Source organism: Pleurodeles waltl, chromosome 6, assembly GCF_031143425.1.
Source record: "Pleurodeles waltl isolate 20211129_DDA chromosome 6, aPleWal1.hap1.20221129, whole genome shotgun sequence".
Lineage (NCBI taxonomy): Eukaryota > Metazoa > Chordata > Amphibia > Caudata > Salamandridae > Pleurodeles > Pleurodeles waltl.
Genome location: NC_090445.1, coordinates 784160491 through 784182035, shown reverse-complemented (window position 1 = coordinate 784182035; position 21545 = coordinate 784160491). Strand labels below are relative to the sequence as shown.

The 21545-nt window shown below is 45.7% G+C and overlaps 1 protein-coding gene across 1 annotated transcript in view; it reads left to right on the top strand.

Moving 5' to 3' along the window:
* Positions 1-21545, top strand: part of SMC3 (structural maintenance of chromosomes 3) — an 849197-nt gene that overhangs the window by 196935 nt on the left and 630717 nt on the right. Inside the window, exon 14 of the mRNA XM_069239408.1 lies at positions 20204-20307. Coding sequence (XP_069095509.1) covers positions 20204-20307 — 104 coding nt within the window. The remainder of the gene's footprint in view (positions 1-20203; positions 20308-21545) is intronic.

The window sequence follows — 21545 nt, the reverse complement described above, 5'->3', positions numbered from 1 at the left end:
GGTCCACCTTTCGAGCCCATGCATTCTTGTGAAATGCAATACTTAACGTGGAAAGTTGCATTTTTGATTGCCATCACATCTCTAAGAAGAGTGAGCGAAATTCAGGCATTTACCATACAAGAACCATTTATTCACATACATAAAAATAAAGTAGTTCTAAGAACAAATCCTAAATTTTTACCAAAGGTTATCTCACCGTTCCACTTAAATCAAACTGTAGAATTACCAGTGTTCTTCCCACAACCAGATTCTGTAGCTGAAAGAGCAATACATACATTAGACATCAAAAGAGCACTAATGTACTACATTGACAGAACGAAACTAATTAGAAAAACAAAACAACTATTTATTGCCTTTCAAAAACCTCATACAGGAAATCCAATTTCAAAACAAGGCATTGCTAGGTGGATAGTTAAGTGTATTCAAATCTGCTATCTTAAAGCAAAGAGAGAGCTGCCTATTACACCAAAGGCACACTCAACCAGAAAGAAAGGGGCTACCATGGCCTTTCTAGGAAATATTCCAATGAACGAAATATGTAAGGCAGCAACATGGTCTACGCCTCATACATTTACCAAGCACTACTGTGTAGATGTTTTAACTGCACAACAAGCCACAGTAGGTCAGGCTGTACTAAGAACATTATTTCAAACTACTTCAACTCCTACAGGCTGAACCACTGCTTTTGGGGAGATAACTGCTTACTATTCTATGCACAGCATGTGTATCTGCAGCTACACATGCCATCGAACGGAAAATGTCACTTACCCAGTGTACATCTGTTCGTGGCATGAGTCGCTGCAGATTCACATGCGCCCACCCGCCTCCCCGGGAGCCTGTAGCCGTTTAGAAGTAGTTTTGAACATTTGTACATTTGTAAATATATTACTTTAACCTTTATTATGTACATACGTATTCATTCCATTGCATGGGCACTATTACTAATATACACAACTCCTACCTCACCCTCTGCGGGGAAAACAATCTAAGATGGAGTCGACGCCCATGCGCAATGGAATCGAAATGAGAGGAGTCCCTCGGTCTCGTGACTCGAAAATACTTCTTCGAAGAAAAACAACTTGTAACACTCCGAGCCCCGCACCAGACGGCGGACTGTGCACAGCATGTGAATCTGCAGCGACTCATGCCACGAACAGATGTACACTGGGTAAGTGACATTTTCCATATATATATATATATATATATATATGTATATGTATGTTCGATGGCATGTGTAGCTGCAAATACACATGCTATGCATAGGTCCTGCCAGCTAGTGTTGGGCTCGAAGTGTTACAAGTTGTTTTTCTTCGAAGAAGTTTTTTCGAGTCATGGGATCGAGTGACTCCTCCTCTTCGGCTCCATTGCGCGTGGGCATCGAATCCATCTTCGATTGTTTTCTTTCAGTCATCAGGTTCGGACATGTTTCTTTTCCCTCCGGTAGTTCGAGACGGAAAAGTATTACAAACTCTCTAATTAGTCCGTATTGTTTCGATCACGTACCATCTATCATCGACACTTCAGTATCGGCGGATCCAACTCCTTTACTCGCCCTTCAGGGCACCCGCGCCCAACTCTGGCCTGGTCGGGCTGACCGAAGCCTCGTGGACCGGACCCCATTTCGCTTCTGCCCTCAGTGCCACGCCAAGTTCCCATATACGGACCAACATCTTGTCTGTAACCTTTGTGTATCTCCAGACTATAGAGAGGATACTTGTGAGGCCTGCAGATCCTTCCGCTTGAAGAAGACTACGCGACAGAAGAGCTTGAAGGTTGGAAATGGCGTCGAGAAGCACCGACCGTTTAGACGTGGAAGAAGTGGAGATTATGCACACCGCAGTCTCAGTTCGGGCTCCAACTCGGAGCACGAGTCCGAGGAGGACAGAGCAGTCACAGCAGGACAGCACATGAGTACGCCTGCCCCTGTCCAATCCAAGCCCAAGCACAAGGCCTCGGGAACGCCACTGCCGGAAGGCCATGGCTCCACCCGCAAAAAGACTTCCGGTGACCAAGCAAGAACTTCGGCACCGAGGAAGGCCACACCACCGAAGCCTTCGGACTCGAGCTGCAGCACAGGCTCCGAAATAGGCAAACACCGACCCATCGAGTAGAAGCCTCAAATCCCTGTCGGAGCCGATGCCAACATCTACTCCAGGCCTTTCGATCCTGAGGAAACCGGCTTTGGAGCCGAAAAGACCCATATACACAGAGGAGCATGGACTTTCGAAACAACTTAAAGACATAGATTTTCAGAGGAACTCATGCAAATGGAGGAATTTGACGAAAGGCAGGCCAGAATTCATATTCATAAAAACATTGGCAAGATCCTAACTGCACCTCCTCTAAAAACAAAGAGGAAGCTAGCCTTTCAAGGACAATTGGACACTAATCAGCCACCAGCTAAAGTACCCAAACAAAAACTCCGCCGCCTCAATTCTCACCTCATCAGTCTCCTCCTCATTCTCCTCACCTGACTGTCTCTCCACCTACTACCCCTACTGCACAGTCTCCAGTACACTCTGCAGATTCACACCAAGATAATGTCGACCCATGGGACCTCTACGGTGATCCCAGTCCAGACTGCTATCCTTCAAAACCATCACCCCCAGAAGATAGCATTTCATACACTCCGGTTCTAGCTAGGGCAGCGTCATACCATAACGTAGCCATGCACACAGAACCTCTTGAGGATGATTTTCTCTTTAATACATTATCTTCCACTCACACTACGTACCAGTCCCTTCCCATGCTTCCAGGCATGTTAAAACTTGCACATCAAATTTTTCAAGAACCAGTTAAGGCAAGAGTCATCACTCCTAGAGTAGAAAAGAAATATAAGCTGCCTCCTTCTGATCCAGCATTCATTACCCAGCAGCTACCTCCTGATTCCGTAGTTGTCAGTGCGGCAAGGAAAAAGGCTAACTCCCAGTCGTCTGGTGATTCACCGCCACCAGACAAAGGAAGCAGAAAATTCAGTGCTGCTGGTAAAAGAGTGGCATCGCAAGCAGCTTAACAATGGAGAATAGCCAACTCCCAAGCACTACTGGCTAGGTACGATAGGGCCCACTGGGACGAGATGAAAGAGCTCATCCAACGTCTCCCAAAAGATCAACAAAAAAGAGCCCAGCAAATAGCAGTGGAAGGGCAGGCTATTACAAATAACCAAATTAGGTCAGCTCTAGACTCAGCAGACACAGCAGCAAGAACAATCAATACTGCAGTCACCGTTCGGAGACACACATGGCTTCGGTCGTCTGGTTTTAAACCAGAAATCCAGCAGGCTGGCCTTAACATGCCATTTAATGAAAAACAGCTTTTTGGCCCTCAGGTTGATACAGCCATTAAAAAAATGAAAAAAGACTGAAACTGCTAAAGCCACGGGTGCTCTTTATTCTACACAGTACAGAGGTTCATTTCGAAAGCATCAATACAGGGGTGGTTTTAGAACCCAAACATCTGAGGCGTCCACCTCATAATCAAAACCGTCTTACCAGCCTCAGTACCAACGAGGTGGGTTTAGAGTAGCTTACAGAGGCCAATTCCCCAGAGGTAGGGGAAAATACAAGCCATCAAAGAAAACCTCACATACAAAACAGTGTCTTGCTACATATCTTCCCTCACCACACTTCCCCTGTGGGAGGAAGACTGCAGAAGTTCCACAAACACTGGTTACCCATTACAACAGACAATTGGGTATTATCCATTATCCAAAATGGTTAATGCATAGAATTCTCACAAATTCCTCCAGATATACCTCCAAAACCACACAAGCTCTCCTCCCAACACATTTCCATGTTGCAAACGGAGGTACAGTCCCTAGCTTTACTCCCTGTACTTCCTTATTCCCCAAAAAGACGGAACATTCAGACCAATACTGGATCTCAGAACCCTCAATCTTTACATCCTATCAGAACACTTTCACATGGTAACACTACAAGATGTAGTCCCACTGTTAAAACAACAAGATTTTATGACAACATTAGACCTCGAAGATGCTTCTTTTCACATACCCATCCATCCAGCGCACAGGAAATATCTCAGGTTTGTAGTACAAAGAAAACCAGTTCTAAGTGTTACCTTTCGGGATAACAACAGCTCCCAGAGTATTTACAAAATGCCTTGCCGTAGTCGCAGCCTGCCTAAGAAGGCAACACATCCATGTCTTCCCATATCTAGATGACTGGCTAATAAAATCCAACAGCCAGACACAGTGTCAACACCATACACATAATGTAAAACAAACTCTACACACTCTAGGGATCTCAATAAACTGCGAAAAGTCTCACTTACAACTAGCGCAATTTCAACAGTATTTAAGAGCCACACTAAATACGCAAACAGCACTTGCAAGCCCAAGTCCACAAAGGATAGAATCATTCCACAATATATTACCACAAATTCAGTCAAACTGACAGTACACAGTCAAGTTTGTCAGGAAACTGTTGGGCATGATGGCATCATGCATTGACATTGTCCCAAATGCAAGACTAAACATGTGGCCCTTACAACAGTGCCTTGCAAAACAATGGTCACAGGCACATGGTCAACTTCAAGATCTAGTGTTGATAGACCGCCATCACACATCTCGCTTCAGTAGTGGAATTCCACAAATTTAAACAAAGGGCGGCCATTTCAAGACCCTGTGCCTCAAGCCACACTTACAACAGATGCATCAATGATTGGATGGGGAGCACACCTCAACAATCACAACATTCATGGACAATGGAACAACAAACACAAACAACTTCACATAAATCACTTAGAATGGCTAGCCGTATTCCTAGCACTCAAAGCCTTTCAACCTCATTTTGTTCACAAACACATTCTCATCAAAACAGACAACATGACTACAATGTACTACCTAAACAAACAAGGAGGGACCCACTCATCACACTGTCCCTTCTAGCACAAAAGATTTGGCATTGGGCAATACACAACAACATTCACCCTGTAGCACAATACATTCCAGGGATACACAGTCAATTAGCAGATGTTCTCAGCTGAGATCATCAACAAACACACAAGTGGGAAATTCACCCCAAGTACTTCAAACATACTTTCATCACTGGGGAACACCAGACATAGACCTATTCGCCACCAGCGAAAACGCAAAATGCCAATACTTCGCATCCAGGTTCCCACACCCTCTATCCAAGGGCAGTGCTCTATGGATCAAATGATCAAGTATATTCGCTTACACTTTCCCCCTCTCCCGCTCATTCCATTTCTGGTCAACAAACTGCGTCAAAACAAACTCATACTTATAGCACCAATGTGGGCACGTCAACCATGGTACACAACATAGTTAGACATGTCAGTAGTACCACACATCAAACTGCCCAACAGACCAGATCTGTTAACACAAAACAAACAACTGATCAGGCATCCAAATCCAGCAATACTCAATCTAGCGATTTGGCTCCTGAAGTCTTAGAGTGTGGATAGCTACATCTTCTAACAAAATGTATGGAAGTAATTAAACAAGCAAGAAAACCCACTACCAGGCAGTGCTATGCAAACAAATGGAAAAGGTTTGTGTTTTACTGTCAATCCAAACAAATTGCCCCTCTTTCCGCATCGCTACAAGACATTGTAGGTTACTTACTTCATCTGCAAAAGGCAAATTTGGCTTTTTTCATCCATCGAAATACATCTCGCTGCTATTTCAGCATATTTGCAAAATATACCACACACGTCTCTATTTAGTGTCCCTGTTATCAAAGCCTTCATGGAAGGGCTAAAACGTATCATACCACCAAGAACACCTCCAGTGCCTTCATGGAATCTCAATATTGTGCTCACACGACTCATGGGTCCACCATTCGAACACATGCATTCCTGCACTCTCCAGTTTTTGTCATGTGAGGTTCCTTTCTTAGTAGTAATTACTTCCTTAAGAAAAGTTAGTAAAATTCAAGCATTCACTTTAGAACCTTTCTTTCAAATTCACAAAATTCTTACCAATAGTAGTTTTCCCATTTCACATCAATCAGTCAGTGGAAATACCAGTCTTCTTTCCACAGGCAGATTCAGTTGCTGAAAGAGCTCTTCATACCCTTGATGTTAAAAGGGCTCTCATGTATTTTATATAGATAGAAAAAAACATTTCTGAAAGTCTAAACAACTCTTTGTGGCTTTTCAACAACCTCACAAGGGTAATCCTATTTCGAAACAAGGACAAGCCAGATGGATAGTAAAACGTATTCAAACTTGATATCTAAAAGCTAAAAGACCAATATTAGTAACTCCTAAAGCTCATTCTGCTAGAAAGAAAGGCGCTTCAATGGCATTCTTAGGAAATATACCAATGGCAGATATATGTTAAGCAGCAACATGGTCCACACCACACACATTTACTAAACATTACTGTGTGGATGTCTTATCTCACCAACAAGCAACTGTTGGACAAGCAGTGCTTAAAACACTATTTCAAACTACTCCAACTCATACAGGCTAGCCACCCCTTATTTGGGAGGGGCCGATTTACAGTCTATGCAAAGCATGTTTATCTGCAGCTACAAATGCCATTGAATGGAAAATGTTACTTACCCAGTGGACATCTGTTTGTGGCATGTAGTGCTGCAGATTCACATGCGTCCTCCCTCCTCCCCGGTTCTGTAAATATGCATTGCATGACATTTTCTTTTCTCACTATATATATATATATATATATATATATATATATATATATATATATATATATATATATATTCGATGGCATGTGTAGCTGCAGATACACATGCTTTGCACATCCCGCCATCTAGTGTTGGGCTCGGAGTGTTACAAGTTGTTTTCTTCGAAGAAGTCTTTTCGAGTCACGAGATCGAGGGACTCCACCCATTTCGGCTCCATTGCGCATGGGCGTCGACTCCATCTTAGATTGTTTTTTTTCTGCAATCGGGTTCGGACGTGTTCCTTTTCGCTCCGTGTTTCGGGTCGGAAAGTTAGTTAGAATCTCGGAAAAATCATCGGTATTATTTGCGTTCGCTATCGGGTTAGTTACAATAGATCGACACCGACTTTTGAAGAGCTCCGGTGGCCCTTCGTGGTTTTTTCGATCCCCCGTCGGGGCCTGGTCGGCCCGGCCACGTGTCTCTTCAAGGCTGATGGAACGGACCCCATTCCGCTTCTGCCCAAAATGTCACAACAAGTATCCGTATACAGATCAGCATCTGGTCTGTAACTTGTGTTTGTCTCCAGAGCACAAGGAAGATACTTGTGAAGCCTGTCGAGCGTTTCGGTCGAGGAAGATATTGAGAGACCGAAGAGCGAGAAGACTGCAGATGGCGTTGGCACCGACAGGACAAGGGCGTTTCGAGGAGGAAGAAGAAACCTTCTCCATTCAGGAGTCGGACTCAGACGAGCTTGATCCCGAAGAAACGCCGAAAACCGTGAGTAAGACGTCGAAACATAAAACTCACGAGAAGACCACAAAAGCCCAGGGGACGCCACCGCCAACAGGCCATGGCTTAACCCGAAAAATAGGTGACCGATCATCGGCACCGAAAAAGGGCACGCTTGTGTCGAAGTCATCCGACTCCGGTCGAGATACCGGCACACAGCAATCTCGGGGCCGAGACAGCGGCTCCAAGCAAGCTCGGCACCGAGACAGTGGCACCAAAAGGGGTCGGCACCGAGACACCACGACGCCGAAAATAAAGAAGGTTTCGTCGGAGCCCAAAAAGGCAACCGAAAAGGTTTCCATTCCGAAACATCCAGCCTCGGAACTGAAAACAGGTTCCTACACAGAGGAACAGGGGTTGTCCTCCCAAATGCAAGGACATAAGTTCGGACAAGAACTTGAATCAATGGAGCCAGACTACACTCAAAGGAGGCTCCACATTCAAAAGGACACAGGGAAGATGAGCACTCTTCCCCCAATTAAAATGAAAAGAAGAATTGCCTTTCAAGAAAAGGACAAGCAGCCACAGGCAAAGGTGGCAAGACAAACAACTCTGCCACCATCTCCACCACCATCAATGCACACATCACCGGTAGCCACTCCACCACTGATGCAATCCCCGACTCATACTGCAATGAGTCAAGATGATCCCTACGCATGGGACCTTTATGATGCTCCGGTATCAGATAACAGCCCAGACTGTTACCCTGCGAGACTGTCACCACCTGAAGACAATACATCCTACACGCAGGTGGTCTCAAGGGCAGCTGCTTTTCATAACGTCACCTTGCATGCAGAACCGATTGAGGATGACTTTTTGTTTAATACACTATCATCCACTCATAGCCAATACCAAAGCTTATCTATGCTCCCTGGAATGCTAAAACACTCCAAACAAGTATTTCAGGATCCTGTGAAAGGCAGGGCCATAACTCCAAGGGTGGAGAAAAAGTACAAGCCACCTCCAACAGACCCTGTTTATATTACGCAGCAATTAACACCAGACTCTGTGGTTGTTGGGGCAGCTCGCAAGAGAGCAAACTCTCACACCTCGGGAGAGGCTCCACCTCCAGACAAGGAGAGTCGCAAATTTGACGCTGCGGGGAAAAGGGTTGCAGCACAAGCATCAAACCAATGGCGCATTGCCAACTCACAAGCACTTCTGGCAAGATACGATAGAGCTCATTGGGACGAAATGCAGCATTTCATTGAACACTTACCCAAAGAGTTCCAGAAAAGGGCACAACAAGTGGTGGAGGAAGGACAAAGTATCTCAAATAATCAGATACGGTCAGCAATGGATGCAGCAGATACAGCTGCAAGGACAGTAAATACTGAAGTAACAATAAGGAGACGCGCATGGTTGCGTACGTCAGGATTCAAGCCGGAAATACAACAAGCCGTGCTGAATATGCCTTTTAATGAACAGCAGTTGTTTGGGCCGGAGGTGGACACTGCTATTGAGAAACTTAAAAAAGACACTGATACAGCAAAAGCCATAGGCCCACTCTACTCCCCACAGAGGAGAGGCACATTTCGCAAGACACAATTTAGGGGGGAGGGGGGGTTCGAGGTCAACCTACAGAAGCCACAACCTCACAAGCAAGGCCCACTTATCAAAGCCAATATCAGCGGGGAAGTTTTCGGGGGCAATATAGAGGGGGACAATTCCAAAAGAATAGAGGGAAGTTCCAAAGCCCCAAAACTCCTCAAAACAAGCAGTGACTTCCAAGTCACACATCACCAACACAACACCTGTGGGGGGGAGACTAAGCAATTTTTACAAACATTGGGAGGAGATAACAGACACTTGGGTACTGGCAATTATCCAGCATGGTTATTGCATAGAATTTCTACAATTCCCTCCAAACGTCCCACCGAAAACACACAATATGTCAAAACAACACATGGATCTTCTAGGACTAGAGGTCCAGGCATTGCTACAGAAAGGAGCAATAGAATTAGTACCAATCCAACAGAAAGGAAGAGGAGTTTACTCTCTGTACTTTCTCATACCCAAAAAGGACAAAACACTAAGACCTATATTAGATCTAAGAACATTAAATACCTACATCAAATCAGACCACTTTCACATGGTGACATTACAAGACGTAATCCCACTGCTCAAACAACAAGACTACATGACAACACTAGACCTAAAGGATGCATATTTCCATATACCAATACATCCTTCACACAGAAAGTACCTAAGATTTGTATTCCAAAGGGTACACTACCAATTCAAAGTGTTGCCATTCGGAATAACTGCTGCGCCAAGAGTCTTTACAAAATGCCTGGCAGTAGTTGCTGCGCATATCAGAAGGCAGCAAATACATGTGTTCCCGTACCTAGACGATTGGTCAATCAAAACCAACACACTAGAACGGTGTTCACAACACACAAAGTACGTCCTAGAAACCCTACAAAAACTAGGTTTCTCAATCAACTACAGAAAGTCACACCTTCAGCCGTGTCAGACACAGCAATACTTAGGGGCAACAATCGACACAGCAAGAGCGATTGCCACGCCAAGTCCACAAAGAGTACAAGCATTTGTAATACAGGTCATTTATCCAAACCAAAGGATACAAGTCAAAATAGTAATGAAACTCCTAGGCATGATGTCCTCATGCATAGCCATTGTCCCAAACGGAAGATTGCACATGCAGCCCTTACAACAGTGCCTAGCATCACAATGGTCCCAAGCACAGGGTCAACTTCTAGATCTAGTGTTGATAGACCGCCAAACATACACCTCGCTTCAATGGTGGAACAATATAAATTCAAACCAAGGGCGGCCTTTTCAAGACCCAGTGCCTCAATTCGTAATAACTACAGATGCCTCCATGATAGGGTGGGGAGCACACCTCAATCAACACAGCATTCAGGGACAATGGAACACTCAGCAAAAACTGTTTCACATAAATCACCTAGAACTATTGGCAGTATTTCTAGCGTTAAAAGCTTTTCAACCATTAATAAGCCACAAACACATTCTTGTCAAAACAGACAACATGACAACGATGTATTACCTAAACAAACAGGGAGGGACACACTCAACACAGTTGTGTCTCCTGACACAGAAAATATGGCATTGGGCGATACACAACCACATTCGCCTATTAGCACAGTTTATTCCTGGAATTCAGAATCAATTAGCAGACAATCTCTCTCGGGATCACCAACAAATCCACGAATGGGAGATTCACCCCCAAGTACTACATACGTACTTCCAAAATTGGTGGACACCACAAATAGACCTATTTGCAACAAAAGAAAACGCAAAATGCTAAAGCTTCGCATCCAGGTACCCACAAGATCAGTCTCTGGGCAATGCATTATGGATGAGTTGGGCAGGGATATTTGCATACGCTTTTCCCCCTCTCCCACTCCTTCCATATCTAGTAAACAAGTTGAGTCAAAACAAACTCAAACTCATACTCATAGCACCAACTTGGGCAAAACAACGTTGGTACACAACACTACTAGACCTCTCAGTAGTACCTCATGTCAAACTACCAAACAGACCAGATCTGTTAACTCAACACAATCAACAGATCAGACACCCCAATCCAGCATCGCTGAATCTAGCAATTTGGCTCCTGAGGTCTTAGAGTTCGGACACTTAGACCTTACACAAGAATGTATGGAAGTCATAAAACAAGCTAGGAAACCAACCACTAGACATTGCTATGCAAATACGTGGAAAAGGTTAATTTATTATTGCCGTAATAATCACATTCAACCTTTACATGCATCTGCTAAAGACATCGTAAGCTACTTGCTACATTTGCAAAAGTCAAAACTAGCTTTTTCATCCATTAGGATACATCTTACTGCAATTTCAGCTTACCTGCAAATTACCCACTCAACTTCATTGTTTAGGATACCAGTCATTAAAGCCTTTATGGAAGGCCTAAAAAGAATTATACCACCAAGAACACCACCAGTCCCTTCATGGAACCTCAACATTGTCTTAACACGACTCATGGGGCCACCTTTTGAGCCCATGCACTCATGTGAAATGCAATATTTAACATGGAAAGTTGCATTTCTAATTGCCATCACATCTCTAAGAAGAGTAAGTGAAATCCAAGCATTTACCATACAAGAACCATTTATTCAAATACACAAACATAAAGTAGTTCTTCGAACAAATCCATAATTCTTACCAAAAGTCATATCACCGTTCCACTTGAATCAAACAGTAGAACTACCAGTGTTCTTCCCACAACCAGATTCTGTAGCTGAGAGAGCACTACATACGTTAGACATCAAAAGAGCGTTAACATACTACATTGACAGAACCAAACAAATTCGGAGAACAAAACAATTATTTGTTGCTTTCCAGAAACCTCATTCAGGAAATCCAATTTCCAAACAAGGCATTGCTAGATGGATAGTTAAATGCATTCAAACCTGTTATCTCAAAGCAAAGAGACAACTGCCTATTACACCAAAGGCAAACTCAACTAGAAAGAAGGGTGCTACCATGGCCTTTCTAGGAAACATTCCAATGACTGAGATATGTAAGGCAGCCACATGGTCTACGCCTCATACGTTTACCAAGCACTATTGCGTGGATGTGTTAACAGCACAACAAGCCACAGTAGTCCAGGCAGTACTACGAACTTTGTTTCAAACAACTTCAACTCCTACAGGCTGAACCACCGCTTTTGGGGAGATCACTGCTTACTAGTCTATGCAAAGCATGTGTATCTGCAGCTACACATGCCATCGAACGGAAAATGTCACTTACCCAGTGTACATCTGTTTGTGGCATGAGACGACGCAGATTCACATGCGCCCACCCGCCTCCCCGGGAGCCTGTAGCCGTTTCGAAGTTGATCTTGAACATTTGTAAATTTGTAAATATATCACCTTAAACTACATTATGTACATACATGTTTACTCCATTGCATGGGCACTATTACTGTAGTACACAACTCCTACCTCACCCTCTGCGGGGAAAACAATCTAAGATGGAGTCGACGCCCATGCGCAATGGAGCCGAAATGGGAGGAGTTCCTCGATCTCGTGACTCGAAAAGACTTCTTCGGAGAAAACCACTTGTAACACTCCGAGCCCAACACTACATGGCGGGATGTGCAAAGCATGTGAATCTGCAGCGTCTCATGCCACGAACAGATGTACACTGCCCATGCGCACTATCACCAAGAGGAGGAGTCACTTGATCTTGTGACTCAAAAACCTTCTTCGAAGAAAAACAACTTGTCACACTCCGAGCCCAACACTAGATAGCGGACTTATGCAAAGTATGTGAATCTGCAGTACTACATGTCACAAACAGATGTCTACTGGGTAAGTAACATTTTCCATTAATGTCACTCTTGCACGTACATGGTTTTTATTAAAAGTTCCATGCTATACTTTTTTTTGTTTACAGTAACAATATGTTCGATGGCTTGTGTGGCTGTAGATACACATGCTCTGCATACTTGCACCATCTAGTGTTTGGTTCAGAGTGCTACAATTTGTTGTTTTTCTTCTAGAAGCATTTTCGAGTCACAGGATCTAGTGGCTTCTCCTTCCTGGCGATACAGGGCATGGGCTTCGAGTCCTTTGTTAGATTGTTTTCCCTCCGCCGATGGGTTGGCCCGGTCCAAGACTTTCTTTCTGTCTATCCTTTATTCAACAGTATTATTTTTATTTGTTTTCCATCTTGTGTTTGTACTTTCCAGCTTGTCTGGTCCAATACCAACCGTGCTCCCTTTGGGGCAGGCCTCGTCCGGCCTCTGGCATACCTCCTTTTGGCACAGAAAAAAATGCTGAACTGATAGAACGGACACCGTTCCGTTTCTGCCCTCTGCCACTACCAAGTTGCCCCACACTGACCATCACCATGTGTGTAACTTGTGCCTCTCACCGGACCACCAAGAGGCGATCTGCAAGTAGTGTCTATAGTTCATGTCGAAGAAGACCCTTCGGGACTGAAGAGCACGCAGGTTGGAGATGGCACTTAAGTCCCCAGAAGATACCCCGGATACCTTTGGGAAAGAACACAGCAGGAGGAGCCCGAACAGGAGGAGGCTGTCTCCACTCAGGATACGGACTCATATGTTCAGTCCGACATGGAGAGCAATGAGGTACCGTTGGTGAGTACCTGTACCGCTCTTGCCCCCACAAGACTCATAAAAAAGCCCTTGCTGAGGTCACTGTACCAGCACTGCCAACGGGCCATGGTCTGTCTCGGAAGGACATTTCGGGTGCCCCACCTGTCGGCTCTGCATCAAAAAATAATAAAGACTGCTGCGTCTTTGGTATCGACCTCCTCCATTTTGGTTTGAATGTGAACCACCAAACTCTTGGCACTGACCTCATCGGCCGGAGCCGAAGCAGCTCAGTCAGTTTCGGTACTGAAAAAGGTCCACCGAATGAAATCATCGGTACTGATAACTCAAGCCACTACTCCTTCGGAGCAATTGAATTCCAGTCAGAACTCCACTACCCCATCTCCTATGGAGCCGATGGGATGCTAAACAGCGCAGTTGTATTTTTTTAAGAGGAAGTTAACGTCCAGTAGGTCTTTTACACCTCACCGCCTCTGAAAGACCTGAAAGGACAAGACCACCGCTTCTTCAACCAAGCCTTTACCACCACCACCACCTCCTCCTGATCCACCCCACCCCTTCTGCTTTCCCTCCACCTACTTCTCCTCCACAGTCTCCTGCCTCTCCCACTGCTGGAGGCCTCACCCCTCGGTTCACCTTTGTTTTAGGGGAATACTTAGGGGAGACACATCAAGACCCAAACCGTTGAGACTCTTATGAACCAGATCCTATTGCTAACACGGATCCAGACTTCTATCCTGCACAGCCCTGTCCTCCAGAGAATAATACTAGCTACCAACAGGTCATTGCTAGGGCAGCCAATTATCACAATATGGAGCTCCTGAAAGACCTAGTAAAGCAGGACTTTTTGTTTAATACCCTCACTACCACCCACAGAGGGATGCTTCGTCACGCAGACAACATCTTTAAAGAGCCCGACCGCTCTAGGATTAGAACATCCAGGGTGGACAAGAAATACAAGCCTTTACCTTCCGACCAACTATTCATTAGGTCTTAGGTCACATCAGTTTCAATAGTGGCTACCACTGCCAGAAAGAGGGCCAACAGCCAGGCTACTGGCGCGACTTCTCCACCAGAAAAGGAGAGCAAGAGGCTTGATGCAGCAGGCAAGAGTGCCTGCACAAGTGGCAAATCATTGACATATTGTCAATTCACAGGCCACGACCGGGCTCACTGGGATTAGATGGAGGAGCTCCTACGATATCTCCCAGATGAGCACTGAAACCTTAACCAACTGATTGTTTCAGAGGGGCGAACAATACAATTTGGTGTGCATTAGATACAGTCAATATGGTTGCACGTGGGATAAACACCAGCATCTTATTGAGGAGGCATGCATGGCTTTGATGCTCAAGCTTCTAGTCAGAAGATCAACATGTGGTTCTTAATATGACCTTTGACAAGGAGTATCTCTTTGGACCTCAAGTTGACTCCACACTTGAGAAATTAACAAAAGAAACAGACACCTCAAAGGCCATGGGGCTCTTCAGTCCCAAACATACAGGGTGTTTTCATCGCCCAACAGAGGAAGTTATAAAATATCAACACCCTCTGACCCAAACACCTCCCAAAACAAACAAGCCTCAACCTCTTACTCTGGAGGTTCTTTCCCTGGGATATATAGCGGCAACAAACCTCCTGGCGGAGGTGGAGCGGTACGGAGTTCCAGGTCGTGGCGGCTAGGTGAGAGAAGGATCTTTCTCCGGCGGTGGTGCGATGGATGCGGGGGACGTAGGCAAGGGCGAGGCTGGCAGAGCGAAGGTTGCGGGTGGGGGTGTGGAAGGTCAGTCTGTCGTTGAGGTAGGCAGGACCTGTGTTGTGGAGGGCTTTGTGTGCATGGATGAGGACTTTGAAGGTGATCCTCTTTGATACTGGTAGCCAGTGTAGGTCTCTGAGGTGGGGTGAGATGTGGTTGTGGCGTGGGACATCTAGAATGAGGCGGGCGGACGCGTTCTGGATTCTTTGCAGCTTTGTTTGGAGTTTGTTTGTTATTCCTGCATATAGGGCGTTTCCGTAGTCCAATAGGCTGCTGACCAGGGCGTGGGTGACAGGTTTCCTGGTTTTGACAGGAATCCACTGTACGATTTTGCGGAGCAAGCGGAGAGTGTTGTAGCAGGAAACGGAGATGGCATTGACCTGCTGAAACATGCTGAGTGTGGAATCCAAGATGAAGCCCAGGTTGTGTGCATGGATGGTGGGTGAGGGTGCGGATCATAGGGAGGTGGGCCACCAGGAGTCGTTCCAAGGTGAAGGGTTGGTGCCAAAGATGAGTATTTCTGTCTTGTGTTTAACTTGAGGTGGCTTGATTCCATCCAGCTGGCGATGGCTTGAAGTCCGTTGTGGAGATTGTTCTTTGCAGTTGTAGGGTCTTTCGTGAGGTAGAGGATGAGCGGAGTGTCGTATGCGTAAGAGACTATGTTGATGTGGTAGGTTCGTGCGATGTTGGCGAGGGGGGCCATGTAAACGTTGGAAGAGTGTGGGGCTGAGCGAAAATCCTTGGGGGACGCCATAGGTGATTCCAGAGGCGCCTGACAGGAGCGGTGGGAGGCGGACTCTCTGGGTTCTGCCTGTGAGAAATGACGAGATCCAATCCAGTGCCTTGTTGCGGATTCCAGCGTTGTGGAGGCTTGTGCGGAGAGTGTGATGACATACCCATGTCGAAAGCTGCGGAGAGGTCCAGGAGGATGAGTGCTGTTTTTTTTCCTCCGTCGAGCATGGTCCTGATGTCGTCTGTGGCGGCAATGAGTGCGGTCTCGGTGCTGTGGTTTTTGTGGAATCCAGATTGGGAGGTGTGTAGTACCTCGTGTCCTCCAAGAACCGGGATAGTTGACTGTTCACAATTTTTTCGATGACCTTGGCCGGGAAGGGGAGAGATCGGCTGGTAGTTCTTGGAGTCATCCAGGACTGCCTTTGGTTTCTTCAGCAGGGCGTTGATTTCAGCGTGCTTCCATCTCTCCGGGAAGGTGGCTGACTCGAAGGAGCTGTTGATGGTTTTACAGAGATGGGTAGCGATGATGGTGTTAGCTTTGTTGAAGATATGGTGTGGGCAGTTGTTCAATGGTGATCCGGAGTGGATGGAGGCTATGGTGTTGGCGGTGTCTTCTATGTTGACGGGGGTCCAGGTGTGGAGGAAGTGGGTGTTGCTTGGAGCGTTGGGTTCGTAGGTGTTTGTAGTTAGTTAGTTGGTGGGTCTGGGGGTTGAAACTGTTGTGGATTTCTTCTATCTTTTGACGGAAGTGGGTTGCGAGTGAGTTGCAGAACTTCTGTGATGGCGGAGGTTCGTTGGAGCAGGTCCTGGGGTTGGAGAGTTTTTTGATGATGCCGAAGAGCTCTTTGCTGTTGTGAGCGTTGGTGTCAATGCAGTTTTTGAAGTGGGTCCTTTTGGTGGAGCGGATCAGTTGGTGATGTTTGCGTAGGGCATCCTTGAATGCGATGTGGTTGGAGTTGGTAAGGTTAAGATGCCAGGTTTTTTCCATTCTGCGACATAGCCGTTTGGATTCCTGTAGGTCTGGGGTGAACCAGCTGGCCTTGATTCTCTGGGGGGTGTTTTTTTTTTTTTTTTTTAGCGGTGCGAGGGTGTTGGCGCAGTCTTCTATCCAGCGATGCAGGTTTGTGGCGGCTGTGTTGGGTCCGGGGTCCCAGGGGGTGGGGCCCGGGCGAGGGTGGAGATCAGTTGATCCATTGATATTTTGCTCCAGTTGCGTCGGGGGGGGTTTTGTGCAGTGGTGGTGAGTGACTGGTTTCTGGTAGGAGAAGTGAATGCATTGGTGGTCTGTCCAGCAGAGTTCGGTGCTGTGGCTGAAGGAGACGTGGTTGCTGGCTGAGAAGATGGGATTGAGTGTGTGGCCTGCGGAGTGTGTGGGTGAAGTGGCGAGTTGCTTGAGGCCGAGGTTGGCAAGGTTGTCGATTAGGTTGGTGGTGTTGGTATCGTTATTTTCTAGGTGGAAGTTCAGGTCGCCGAGGAGGATGTAGTCCGTTGAGACGAGGGCTTGGGAGCTGATGTCGGCGATGTCGCAGAACTGGGGTCTGTAGACCAGTGTTCCTCTGAGTGTGTTGTTGGTGTTGATGTGGATTTTGAAGTGGAGGTGCTCGGCGGATTTGATGGGGTCATCGGAGTTGGTGGAGACTCTTCTGGTGTTTTTGTGGACTATAGCGATTCCTCCTCCTGGTTTGTTGCTGCAGTCTCTTCTGGTGATCTTGTAGTTTTCTGGTATAGCTATGGCTATGTCTGGTTCCAAGGCTGAGTTCATCCAGGTTTCGGTGAGGAATGTGATGTCGGGCGAGTATGTGGTCAGTAGGTCCCAGAGTTCAATTGCATGTTTGTGGACGGAGCGGGTGTTGAGCAGGATGCATCTTAGGCGGCTGTCTGTTGTTTTGATATGGTGTTCAGAGGTTAGGTTGCAGGTGAAGTTGCAGGCTTTGCAGGAGAAGAGTCCTCTGGTGCGCGTCGGTGTGGACTGGAAGCAGATATAGGAGTGTCCTGGATTGAGGGCGTGGAGTTCATCGGCAGTGTAATGGTGATTGGTGGCGCGGGGCGTATTGGCCAGGGGGGTGTCTGGCGCGGTCTTGGTGCAGACGGGCTTCCCTTTGGCGCGCATCTGCGCTGCGGCCGGCATAAGAGGAGAGGCGGGAAACCACAGGGGAAGGAAGGCGACTCGAGGAGGAGGGAGGGAAGGGGCGGGGCCATGGGGGTGCAGCGGCTACGACGATCAAAAAAGCAAAAATGCACGGGTAAAAGAACAAAGGATACCAAATCAAGAGGAAGGCAGCTGTCAGTAGTGGAGGTGAGGAGGAAGCGACCTACCTGCTAGAAGCAGGGTCAGAGGTCGCTGCCTTCACCGCGCTGCAGCCGGCATCAGAGGAGAGGTGGGAGGGAGTGGCAGCTGGGAGGAGGGCGTGGCTTGACCAATGGAAGGGTAGGGGGTGGTGGGGCAGCCCGGCTCCGAGGCGGGAAACCACAGAGGAAGGAAGGGGACTCGAGGAGGGAGGGAGGTGGGGCCGCGGGGCGCAGCAGCTACGACAATCAAAAAAGCAAAAATGCACGGGGAAAAGAACAAAGGATAGCAAATCAAGAGGAAGGCAGCTGGCAGTAGTGGAGGTGAGGAGGAAGCAACCTACCTGCTAGAAGCAGGGTCTACCTCGCAGCCCGGACATGGAACATGCTACCTCTCAAGCTCATCCAAACGCATCACTGAAGCAGTTCAGGAAGGACCGCAAGACATGGTTCTTTGTTTGAGCAGCATGCCCACAAACAGCGCCTTGAGACCCTATGAGTGATTAGCCACACTTTAAAAATCACTGATTGATTGATTGATTGATTGATTGAGCGAAACGGAAATGTTTTTTGTTTTCTACTGCCAGTCCAAAAAAACTGACTCCATTAAAGCATCTGTTCAAGATATTGTTTGCTATTTGCTTCACTTGCAAAAAGCAAACTTGGTTATATTTGGATCCGATTACTTCTTGCAGACATAGCTGCATATTTACAAAACAGACAACATACTTCTCTGTTCAGAATCCAGGTTGTTCAAGCCTTCGTGGAAATAAGTAAAAGAGAAATTTCACTTAGACTACCCCAGTCGAATCCTAGTATGGTACTCACTAGTCTCATGGGCCCTCCTTTTGAGCCACTTCATTCAGTTCCTTTCTTAGTGGCTTTTTTAGTCGCTATTACATCACTGACGTGTAAGTGAGCTCCCGGTATTAACTTTAGAAGAACCTTTCTTTCAAATATACAAATACAAGTTGGTCCTCTGTACAAATCCAAAGGTCCTACCAAAAGTAGTCTCTCAGTTCCACATCAATCAAGCCATTGAGTTACTGGTTTTCTTTCCACAGCTTGACTCAGTGACAAAAAGAGCACTCCACACTTTGAATGTCAAAAGTGCACTCATGTATTACATTGACAGGACTAAAGAATTTAGAACAAATCCGCTTTTTGTAGCTTTTACAGTACCGTACAGGGGTAATCCAATCTCAAAAAATGCCTAAAGCAAAAAGACAGCAGCCACTAACTGTTAGAGCACATTCCACACTCTGGCGTTCATGGGAAACATTTCTTTAGCTGAAATTTGTAAAGCAGCTACTTAGTCTACACCATATACTTTCACAAAGCATTATTGTGTAGATGTACTAGCACTTCAGAAAGGCAGTGTAGGACAGGCCATCCTAAGGACACTTTTTCAGGGAACTGCATCTCCCACAGGCTAGCCACTGCTTTTGTGGATGGACTGCTATACATTGTAGGCTGCGCATGTGTATCTACAGCCACACATGTCATCAAATGGAAAATGTTTCTTACCCAGTAGACATCTGTTAGTGGCATGTAGTGCTTTAGATTCACATGCGCCCTCTCTCCTCCACAGATGCCTCTGGCCATTTCAGGTACATTATAATTGTATGTATTTGTACATATGTACATACTCTTGCATGGAGATCTTTCTCTGTACTTCTCCTATACTCATTCTCTCACCTGCCTGCTGGAAACCAATCTAACAAAGGACTCAATGCCCATGCGTAGTATTAATGAGAGGGAGGAGCCACTCAATCCCGGCACTCCAAAATGCTTCTTGAAGAAAAAGTACTTGTAGCACTCCGAACCCAACACAAGATGGCGGAAGTTTGCAGAGCGTGTGAATCTACACCACTGCATGCCAAGAACAGATGTCCACTGGGTAAGTAACATTTTCTTTTTTTGTGTTTACTTTAGAAACTGGACCAAGATCTGAACGAAGTGAAAACGCGTGTTGAGGAACTGGACAAAAAATATTATGAAGTAAAAAACAAAAAAGATGAACTGCAGAGTGAAAGAAAGTTAGTAATACAAACATTTGTTTCACTTACTGTTTTAAGCTTGTAAAAGCTATTGCTCAGTTGCTAATTATTGTTGAACGCCTTTATTTTGAGACACTTGATCATATGAATATGATTTCCAGTCAGAAATAATGCGGCGTCAAGGTTGGAAAACATTTTAAAACTCTCACAAAGCCATAAAGCAGCACTTGTGTCCTAGGATGTCACACTTACACAGAGGAGTTTCACCCATGTTGCAAAAAAGTTTTTCTTCTTCCATACTCCTGAACCCATTACCCCTGCAACGCCAGGAATGCTGCATCGAACCACCTCATATTTTTTCCACCAGTTAAGAGGTATTTGAAATCCTCTTAAATCTTTGATTTTGTCCCAAACGCAACAAAGATCTACTTTGCTTAAATATTGTTAATGATTAATGGGCGTGAGCGCATGAGAAAGTAAATAACTTATATATAGGCATATGTTTGTATTTGGTGTTTGTGATTCTGTCACACCAGCTGAAAGTACAATAAATGATTCTGTGTACTTGTCTTAACATGATAGCTAAGTAAAGGTAGATGGGAACGTTTATAAATTGGCCCAGGCATATCTATTACCTTTATGGGTAAGTCTAAAATGGATGCCTAAGACTTGCCTCCTGTCCCTCATGTTGTCCATGATTCTGTCATGTTTTCTCCCCAAATTCTCCTGATTCTATTTCTTCCTCCTGGCCTCCCCACAGCTATTCTCGCCTTCTTGTTATAAGCCCTCCTCTCACTATAAGCTTTGCATCTCCTAGTTTATCAAGTTCTTCAGTAAGAATTCATTATGAATACCTGTTCCAGAGCCCACTCATTATAATGCTTGTAATTGTACCTTGTTCAGTGTAGAAGAGATCAGTCTCAACTGTTACATGGAAAACACGTGCCATGTTGTACTCTGACAATGCACTACAGAGAATGTAAAGAAATAAATAGGATGAGGGAGGTACATGAAATCTCCTGAGTTTCGACAATCCTCATTTAGACCCCACATCCAATTACCTCATGATCTGGCACATTACTGAAAGCCTTTTAGGCCTTTTCTCTCTCACTACAACCCTATTAAATTTGTACTGGTAGCTGCTGCACAATCTTGTTACCTTCTCTCATGCTCAGTTTTCTTCACTGTGAACTTTTTTTTACCCATCTTTTGGTTGGAGCCTTTGAGCCTCGGAAGCCTGCTCCTTCCGCGCCTCCCCTTGAATGCAGTCTTCCAGT